Source organism: Propithecus coquereli, unplaced genomic scaffold, assembly GCF_000956105.1.
Source record: "Propithecus coquereli isolate 6110/MARCELLA unplaced genomic scaffold, Pcoq_1.0 Scaffold202, whole genome shotgun sequence".
Classification (NCBI taxonomy): domain Eukaryota; kingdom Metazoa; phylum Chordata; class Mammalia; order Primates; family Indriidae; genus Propithecus; species Propithecus coquereli.
Genome location: NW_012145190.1, coordinates 2,592,915 through 2,602,882, shown reverse-complemented (window position 1 = coordinate 2,602,882; position 9,968 = coordinate 2,592,915). Strand labels below are relative to the sequence as shown.

At 45.6% G+C, this 9,968-nt stretch overlaps 1 protein-coding gene across 1 annotated transcript; it reads right to left on the bottom strand.

Annotated features, from left to right (window-relative positions):
* Positions 1-5,308: 5,308 nt before the first annotated feature.
* Positions 5,309-7,630, bottom strand: TIMM10 (translocase of inner mitochondrial membrane 10 homolog (yeast)). The gene is made up of 3 exons (XM_012643971.1): positions 7,550-7,630; positions 6,991-7,106; positions 5,309-5,750 (listed from the first exon to the last, which is right to left on the bottom strand). Exons 2-3 carry the CDS (start codon positions 7,059-7,061, stop codon positions 5,549-5,551), a joined length of 273 nt encoding a protein of 90 aa, XP_012499425.1. The 5' UTR covers positions 7,062-7,106; positions 7,550-7,630; the 3' UTR covers positions 5,309-5,548.
* Between the last annotated feature and the right edge of the window lie 2,338 nt (positions 7,631-9,968).

Here is a 9,968-nt window from a genome sequence, read left to right as displayed (position 1 = left end):
GGGTGGGGGGATGGAGGCGGGAGAAAAATGACTGCTAATGGCTATGGGGTTTCATCTTGGGGTGAGGAAAATGTGCAATTAGATAGTGGTGATGGCTGTACAACTGTGTGAATGTACAATACACTGAATTGTGTACTTTAAAAGGGTGAATTTTGTGCTATGTGGATTATATCTCAATTTTAAAAAAAAAACAACTAGGAATTTTTGATGGTGAATAAGACACAGACCCTATCCTCAGAGAACACAAAGTCCAGTGGGAGAGAGGCATAAATGAATCAAGTAATCAAATATTAAGTGTAATTTCATCTATAGGAAGTTCCATGAAGGAGAGACATGTAGTTCTATGAGAACATGTGATTGGGGAAGGGGCTTTGATCTAGTCTGGAGGTCAGAAAGGAATCTCTAAGGGTGATGTGTGTGCTAAGATCTGAAGATAGCTTTCCATGTCAGAATCAGTGGATTCATCAATACCCCAAAGGAGGAAACGGCACATGAAAGATCCTACAACAGGAGGATGCTTGAAAGAGACGTTCGGGGAGCTGAACAAAGGCCAGTGTGGACAAAGCACATAGCATGAGGGGCGCGGCGAGGTTGCAGCAGGAATGGTAGACAGAGGCTGAATACCTTGGATTTTCTGAGACAATAAGGAGTGCCCAGTAATCTCAAGTGATCAAAAATGACCTCCCTTCTTCCTAACCGGCCCCTCCTCCATTGTTCCTGGTGTCGGTAGAAGCACCACCCTCCACCCAGTCATGTAAGCCACAAACTGGAGTTATCCTAGACTCCGCTCCCTGCCTCACTCTCCACCTGCAATCTGCCAGTGAGCCTGTGGTTTCTGCCTTCTCAAGACCTCTCATCTCCAGCCACTGCTGCCCCCCAAGCCCAGATCACCATCTGCTTGGGTCTGGACTCTTGCAACCCTTCCAACCTGGCCTTCCCAATCCCACCCCTGAACATGTCCCCTGAGTCCTGTGTCATCCGGGCCCACCTGCTGCTCCCGGCCTCCCTTTTAGCCTGTCTGCCCTTCATGTTTTCACTGTGGTGACTTCCTTCACATCCATTTACACTCCATGCTCTGTCCCACCTCAAGTTTCTTCCTAATCCTGAAACATTCCCCTGTGCTGGCCTAGCTAACCAACTCTTTAGGTCTTGACTCAAGGGTCACTTCCTTTAAGGGCCTGACTTGCAATAACTTGCCTGACTCCAGCAATAAATCCTTTTGCTGCGTGACCTATATAACCTCTGGTTTTCCTTTTGATAAAACTCATCATGATGTGTCTGTTCCCCTGATGAGTCAGATCACAGGGACCCGTGCCCACCTTCCTTACCACTATCCGCCCACCACTAACACAGGACCCTCCACCCGCCATGTCTCCTGCCTGGAAGATTCCTACCTTAGAATCTTACTCACCTATCACTTTCTGGGTGTCCGCCTTCCCTAGACACCCAGACTAGGGGACACATTCCTTTTTACCACTCCCTGAACATCTCTCATAACACCTACCATGACTGTGAAAGCAACTGGTTTTCATACCTGTCTCCAATACCACATTTTCTATCTTGTTCTTCTTTGCCCCAGCACATAAAACAATGCTTGAACACAAGACTCCTCCCAGGTCAGCCCACGGAGATCTTACAAAAATCTCTAAAATTGGATGCAAATTTGGGGAAACAGTCCATAACTTTTGTCAGGTTTTCAAAGGGGTCAAAGACCTAAAAGAGGTTAAGAACCTTTCCCGAAATGCTGAAGGAACTGTCTTCCCTTCAAAACAGCACTGCCAACCCAGACTTCCATTAATACTTTTAGAAACTATGTCCCCCACCGAGAATATAAGTTCCAAGAGGGCAAGGATCTGTACCCATTTTGTTCATTGATGCATCCCAAGTGCCTAGCATGGTGCCTGGCACATTCTATGTGTGGGTTTAAAATGACCAAGCACCATCTCAGACATTTGCAGAAGTTATGCAGACCATATGTGTATTGGTTATCTATTGCTGCATAGCAAATTATCCTGAAACATAGTGGCTTAAAACTACATTTATTATTCCAGGTTCTCTAGATCGGGAGAGAAGGTGCAGCTTAGCTGGGTCCACTGCTTTGGGGTCTCTCATAAAGTTGCAAAGTGTCAGATAGAGCTGCAGTCATCTGAAAGCTCAACTGGGGAAGGATCTGCTTCCAAGCTCGCTCATGTGGTGAGTGATTCAGTTCCTGCTGGCTGGAGGCTGCCCTAAGTTCCTTACCATGACGTGGGCCTCTTCAAAGTTCCGCTCACAACATGGAAGCTTGCTTCACAGAGTAAATAAGAAGGAGGAACAAGAGAGAGAAACTAACAAAACAGACATTACAGGCAGGCTTGGTTGCTCATGCCTGTAGTCCTAGCTACTCAGGAGGCTGAGGCAGGAGGTTTGCTTGAGGCCAGGAGTTTGAGACCAGCCTGAACAACACAACGAGACCCTATCTCTACAAAAATTGGAAAGCTTAGCTGGGTAAAGAAGCATGCACTTTTAGTCTCAGCTACACAAGAGGCTGAGGAAGGAGGATCACTTGAGCCCAGCAGTTTGAGGTTGCAGTGGGCTATGATCACACCACTGTATGCTAGCCTGGGCAACACAGTGAGACCCTGTCTCAAAAACAAAGAAAAAGAAAAGAAAAAGACAGTACAATCCCACACCTTTGTAGTGTTCTGTTTATTAGAAGCAAGTCTCTAGGTCTAGTACACGCTCAAGGGAAGGGGATTAGGTAAGGGCATGAATCCCAGGAAGGAGGGACCACTGGGGACCCCAGTGATCTTTGAGGCTGCCTAGCACAAACATTTACAGCATGGTTTCTCATATAGCATCCAGTTCATCTGAACACCCAGAGCAGAAGGCACAGACCAAATGCCTACAGGTCAAGCAGCTGATGACAAGGACGGAAGAAGATAGTGGTGGGAGGTTTGGTGGACAATTAAGCCTCTGCCCATCCTGCATTAGGCTGCTGCCAAGGTCAACTGTGGTCAAATCTTCCAAATTTTGAAAAGAAGCCAAAGTCTGGATTTTTTGCAGACACCCCCTGACTTTCAAAACTGTGATAATCAAACAAAAATACACCTGAGGATTAGCAGTTTATGACGCCTCCCTATGGCAGAAGGGGCCTACCTCATTCTTCTTTCTTATGTTCTTGGTATGCATGTTCTGTCTCCTCCCCACTTGCTTCCACCCCACTTGCTCATGGAGCCAGGGACCCAGCTAATTCACCTTGGGCACTTTGTACAGCCCCTTGCATGTAGCAGGCCAACAACAAATATTGTTGAATGAACTATGAAACTGCTGACACCTATCTCGCTAGGGACCATTTCCCCCAATCCTAGAGCAGTGGTTAAAAGTGGCCCCTGGCATCTAAGTTGGAATCCTGGCTCTGCCGCTTGCTTGCTGCATGACCTTAGGCAAGTTACTAGCTTTTGAGAGCCTCAGCTTCTTCACCTGTATAATCTTACCTGCCTCACAGGGTCGTTATGAGGATTAACTGAAGTAAGACATTTAAGGAATTTAGCCCAGAGCTTAGCACACTGTAGCAACCCCTTAAATGTGAGCTATTCTGATTCGCATCCTCCCCCTTGTGTCCTCACTGGCTCCCTGCCTCACCGCCCCTTAATCCATTATCTACTATCTTCTACCACTGTCTCCCTGGCTGGCAGCTTGAGTGAGCCTCCAAAATGCAGACCTGTCATTGACACTGACAGACATAAATCTTTTGACAGTTTGCTGATGCAGTTAGTAGGAGAAAGTCCAAACTCCTCACCACAGCTCACCAGTGTTTTCTGGAGCTGTGCCTGCCCAGCCTCCAAGCCTTTCCTCGCCGCGCACCCCACACTGCAGCCGCACTGAGCCTCTCACTTCCTGAGTGCTCCACGCTTTCTGCCACTTCAAGCCTTTGCAAGTGCTATTCCCTCCAGCTGGAACCTCTTCTCCCCACTCCTACCACTCGTTCTAGATGTGCCAGCTCTGCGCTGTCAGAGAATCCTTGATGTTTCCTGCTAAACCTGAGGGCAGATACAATATCTATTCTCCTCGCCACTCCTCTCTTCCAAGCGCGATGCTGGCGGAGAACAGGTAAGTGATAAACATTTGTGGAATTGTCCACAGCGGCGCTGACCGTGAGCAGACAGCGCCACCTGTTGACCCAAATTTGTACTTCAGTACCTAGAAAGGAGCGTTACTGGTCTCCGCTTCACCCCTAATGGTTTTGAAGTTTGTCAGGGGTACATGAGGTTCTTCACCTCACACCAAACTTTGCAATGAAAAGAGCTAACGTTATTGGTACTTAATGTATGCCAGGCACTTTCCTAAGTGCTTTGCTTATTAACACATTTAATTTTCACAACCGCCCAATGAAGTAGGTACCTTTATTGCCATTTTATGGATGGGGTAGTTGAAGTGCAGAGCAGTTAAATGCCTCACCCAAGATCACATAGCTAAAAAATTTCGGTCAAGACTCAAACTCAAGCAATCTGGCTTGACCCTGCACTCATAACCCCAAAACTCCCTTCCTCTATTCTGTCTCCTTCACTGTCTCCAATGACTTATATAGTTATATCCCAGACACTTCCACCATGAAGGCGCACTTTGAAGGTACCACTATCCCTGTGGCATTGGTGTCAACCAAAATCCCACCTGGAGACCCACACATTCTGAAAGCTGCAGTCCTCTGAAGACACTATTCAGATCAAAATTAGGCTTGTCTCCTCCCACAACCACACTTGACTAGCAAAAACCAAAAATATGATATGCAAAAAGGAAAAAAATGTAAATAAATAAAGGAAAAAAGAAAAAGAAAAAAATTAGGCTTGGTCCTTCCCGAGCAAGACAGCAAATGCATCAGTCAGCCCTGGTCTCTATGTTACTGCTCCACTTGTGTGACCTCCAGCAGGAAACTCACTTCTTAAATCCCAGCTACTTTTCACCCTCTCCCCTAAATCATTTCTTCATATCATTTTTGGAAATGTGTGTTTGTCTCCACTCAAGTTCAAGTTGTTTTTTAAATATTTATTACTTCCTACGCCCCAGTCACTATGCTATACCTGGGAAAGCATTATAATATGCTTTACATATATTAACTCATTAAATCTTCACAATAGCCCTAAGATCATCCCCACTTTACAGACGAGGAAGCTAAAGTACACAGAAGTGACATGTTAAGGGCCACAGAAAGTGGCAGTCACGGGGTGAAACCTTAGGAGACTCTTAAACACTAGGTTGGACTTCCTCTGCTGGTCGAGGCTCTGTTTTCTTTACTCTCAAATGCCAAGCACACTGCTTTGCACACAGCAGGTGTCAACAAACTTGTTTTAATATATATATACACATATACACGCACATACACAGTCACATTCCAGTGTGACAAATACCCCTTCTTCAACCAGGAAAGAGCTCTACCACACTCCGGGCTCCTGGAGACTCTAGAGAGAGCCTAGGCCTGGCAGTCTTCACAGATGACACCCGAGCAGGGGCACGTTTATTAGAGTGGGAAGGTGTGGGGTGCACCCCAGGGTGTATACTGTCTGGGGCCTCATGCGGGTCCAGAGCTCTGCTGTACCCTCTTCATCAGCTCCTCATCCTGCATAGACAACTCTGTCAACTTTTTGCCCATCCGCTCATGGATGTCCAGGTACTTGGAGACACATCGGTCCAGGCACACAGACTCGCCCTTGGACAGCTCTGCTTCCTTGTAGTGGGGAGGCACGCACTTCCGGTGGCAGGCACTGGTCATTCTGGAGGAAGTGAGGGGCAAGGTTGTGTTAGCAGCATCTTGTCACATCACAGGAACCCTCAACCATTCCAGCCCTGCTATACTGATTTTACCTTCTCCAAGAAAGCAGTGTAAATCCTCAGTTTGCACCTCAATCATCTTGGAACGTCTTTGTGAGTAGGAACCTTGTCTGAGTCCATATATACGACTAATTAAACAGAAACCATTTATTGAGTACTAGCTATGTGCCAGGCATCATGCTAAGTGCTTTACCTGGATTCTGTTATGCAATTCTTACAATAACCCTATGAGATAGGCACAATCATTATTCCCATTTTATAGATGTGGAAATTATGTCACAGAGAGGCTTAGTAATTTACTAAGGATCACACAAAGCTGGGTTACCAACCCACGTAGTCTGACTTCATAGCCTACATTTAAAAATCATTCTAATTTATAGCCTCCAAGATAAATCAACCAATGAAAAGAACTTAAACCAATAAAAATAGCAACCATTTGTTTACTATGTGTTAGGCTTGATGCTAAGACCATTTTCTTATACATTTAGTATTTGTGATGTTTCTATGAGGTAGGTGCTATCATTATGTCCATTTTATAGATGAGAAAACCCATTGTCAAAGGGTCCAAGTAACTAAGTATAATGATGGTTATTAGTGGAGCCAGGATTTGTTCCCAAATTTGCCAAATGGTCATGAGTACTAGTTGTGGAATCAGACTGAGGTACTAGTCCTGACATTGTTACTGACTAGCTGTGGACCCTGAGGAAGTCATTTAACCTTTCGAAGCCTTAATTTCCTCATCTTAAAATGGGACTGATAAAATTAACCCACTGGTTTATTCTGAAGATTAAAAAAAGGTAACACGTGTAAAATGCTCAGTAAGTACCTGACACAGGGTAAGGGTTTAAAAAATGTTCACTACTACATGGGCTATGTGCTATTTGTCAAAAGGCAAATGCTTGACTGTTTTTGGAATCTAACCAGGGCCTGGATTGGAGCTTCTCTTCCTGCTTGGCTTTTTCAGTGTTAGTTTCATCCCCATCTAAATGCCCAACTCATTCCAGTGACCCTATACTGCACCTGCTTTAGTGTTCAACCATGGGGCTGGGTGTGAGGACGGTAAGCATGGGCCTCAGGCTCCCCTACGTTCAGGAAGGAATTTGTTAGAAGACATCCCCTTTTGGTAAGGGTGACCAAAGCTAATTTTCCAAGACAGGCTAGCACAGAGTAGGCTCTCCTTACCTGTTGTACATATCGGCCATCATCTCCACCTCCAGCTCCGCAGCCAGCTGTTGGGCCCTGAGGGGATCCATCTCAGCCTGGCACCGTGGAAGGGAACTCCTTCTGGCCTCCTAATCCTGGGGGCAGACATCACTGTCAGCACCAACCCCTCCAGTTCACTCTCCCATCCCAGAGGCTAGAGGATGCAGAAGAATCGTAGGGCATCAGACCAGCAGGGGCCACTGACCTCAGTGAGCTGAACCACCCCATTTCAGATGTGGAAACTGAAGCCCTAAGGGAAACACTGCCTAGCCCAAGGTCACACAGGACGTCAACAACGGGTCTGGAAATCGAGCCCCGCAGCCCCGATGTCCCAGTCCCTCGAGATCATTTCTATTCAAGAAATGATCCACAGATCCGGGCAGAATACTCTAAACCGCGGGCCAGAAGCCCCGGGCCATGGGAAATAAATCCCACACTGAACCGAGGCGCCCGGGACCCGGCCCAAAGGCAGCACCTCTGAAATGGCCACACCATTTTATCAGGGTCACACTGAGGTCAGAGGTCACGGATCACTCACCACCGCCTGGGACAGGTCACAAGGTCCACGGCGACCCCAACTTAGCGCGTACACTAGAATCTACCCCTGTGCCCAGGCCAACTAAAACGGAAGCACGTGGATCACTTCCGGGAGTGAAGTCCCTCCTCTTCTTTGATCCGGACTCGCTTCCGGAATGAAATACCAACAAGGCGGTGCTAGGAGATCGGCGACCATAGAGAGGGAGGCGCCGGCCCCCGCTGACTGGGAAGGCGACTTTTAAATGCTAGAGGGGACGCCAAGATACCATAGAGGCGAGGGCGGGGTGCAGAGCGCCCGCAGCCTGATTAGAATTCAAGTCCCTGGGGTTGTCACGGAGAGGTTTGAGTTTATTGGTTCTGTACCAAGGGGCGTGACGACGGAGATCATTGAACCTCACCTCGATCCCGTAGGGCAGAGTCCTGAGCACAAATCAGGCGTGCAGAAAAGGAAACGCCCTCCAAACAGCGGGCCTCAGTTTTCGTTGCACGTGAAAACCGGACGCTTTTAAAAATCTCAATGCTAAGGACTCGCCTCACACCAATTAAATCAGAATCTATGGGAGTAGGACCTAGGAAGCAATAAAATTTAAAATTCCCCAGGTGATTCCTATGTGCAGCCAAATTTGAGAACCAGTGCTGCGCGGGACGTTGTGCGATTACCGCTGTGCGGGTCACACAAAGCCCCCTGTAGGTTTGCAAAGATAAGCGAGACACGGTTCCTGCTCAGAGGAAGTTGAGATATGTATAGAGTATGTTTTATTCACCTTCTGTTAGATGCCCTCAACCACAATGAGAGGAATAAGAACAATTTGGGATGCCACCAAAGCTAATCAGATGCGTTCGGGCGAGGGAGAAGGCAGTGCTGGTGAACTTTTCAACTTTGAAGACAACTGTGTTCCTTGATCTGCACCATTCACCACTTCTTCACCAAAAAGAAACAACCCTCAATCCTTTGATTTTTCACAGAATTTCCCAATAAAATAAATGTACAACACGTAAATTAATGACACAAGGATACATTGCTTCTTGGAGAAGATGGCTAAGCTTTTTTTTTTTTTTTTTTGGTGAGACGGGGTCTCCCTCCGTTACCCAGGCTGGAGTGCATTGGCACGATCATAGCTCACAGCAACCTCTAACTCCTGGGCTCAAGATCCTCCTGCCTCAGTAGCTGGGACTACAGGCACACGACTACCTAATTTTTTTAAAAAATTTTTTTGGTAGAGACGTGGGGCTCGCTATGTTGCCCAGGCTGGTCTGGAACTCCTGGCCTCAAATGACCCTTCTGCCTCGGCTTCCCAACGCGCTGGGATTACAGCTGTGAACCACCGCGCCAGGCCTTGGACATTTGTATGGACATCATGAGATTCCCTAACTGTTCGAGACAGTCCTGATTTTAAACAATTGGATTCATTACTGCTCTAAGAACTCATTTTTGTCAAATCCTGTGCCCTGATTTTTTAAGATTGAGGTATAACATTCTATACAGTAAAACGGGTAAAATACAAAAAGCTTAAATATATACACATTCATATAACCACCACCTAGATCAAGATATAAAGTACTTCCTGCACCCCAAAAAGTTATGTCATGTTCTTTCCCAGTCCATACCTGCTTTCTTGAAGTTAACCACTATTCCGACTTCTATAACCATCAATTAGTTTTGCCTGTTCTTGAATTTCATGTGAATAGACTTATTCATTATTTTCTGTTTTGTGCCTGACTTCTTTAGTTCAACATAGTGTCTCTAAGATTTCTTCCATATTGTGTGTATCTGCTATTCATTCTGTTTTATTGTTGTCTAGTGTTTGAATGAGTATACCATAATTCATTCATCCATTCTCCTGTTGATGGACATTTGGTTTGTTTCTAGTTTCGGGATATTATGAATAATGCTGCCATTATATTATTGTACAGATGTTTTCGTGGACGTATCTTGCCCTGGTTTTTACTTTTCAAAATATAGTCAACATATTATGGAACTGCATGGGAAAGGAGATGGGTCCTTATAAGAGGAATATACTTCTTAAGTGGGATATTATGAAAGGTTACATACTGTATAATTCCATTTAAATAACGTTCTCAAAATGACAAAATTATAGAGATGGAGGAAAGATTAGTGGTTGCCTGGGGTTAGGGTTGATGGAAGGGTAGCTCAAGAGAGTTCTCTGTGGTGATGCAGTGATCCTGTATCCTAAATGTGGTGGTAGTTACAAGGATCTACACATGGGATAAGATGTCATAGAACTATACACGCATTGTAGCAATGTCAGTTTTCTGGTTTTGATATTGTATATATTTATATAAGATCTAACCTTTAGTAGAAGCTGGGCGAAGGGTATACAGGACCTCTCTGTACTATTTATGCAATTTTTCTATGAATTTATAATTATTTCAAAATAAAAAAGTTTAAAAAGTTGCTA

Bases quoted from the DNA above. Each gene is read 5' to 3' on its own strand.
- TIMM10 (XM_012643971.1), bottom strand. From the start codon at position 7,061: ATGGATCCCCTCAGGGCCCAACAGCTGGCTGCGGAGCTGGAGGTGGAG. The intron at 5,751-6,990 runs GTAAGGAGAGCC...CACTTCCTCCAG, and splicing joins ATGGCCGATATGTACAACAG to AATGACCAGTGCCTGCCACC.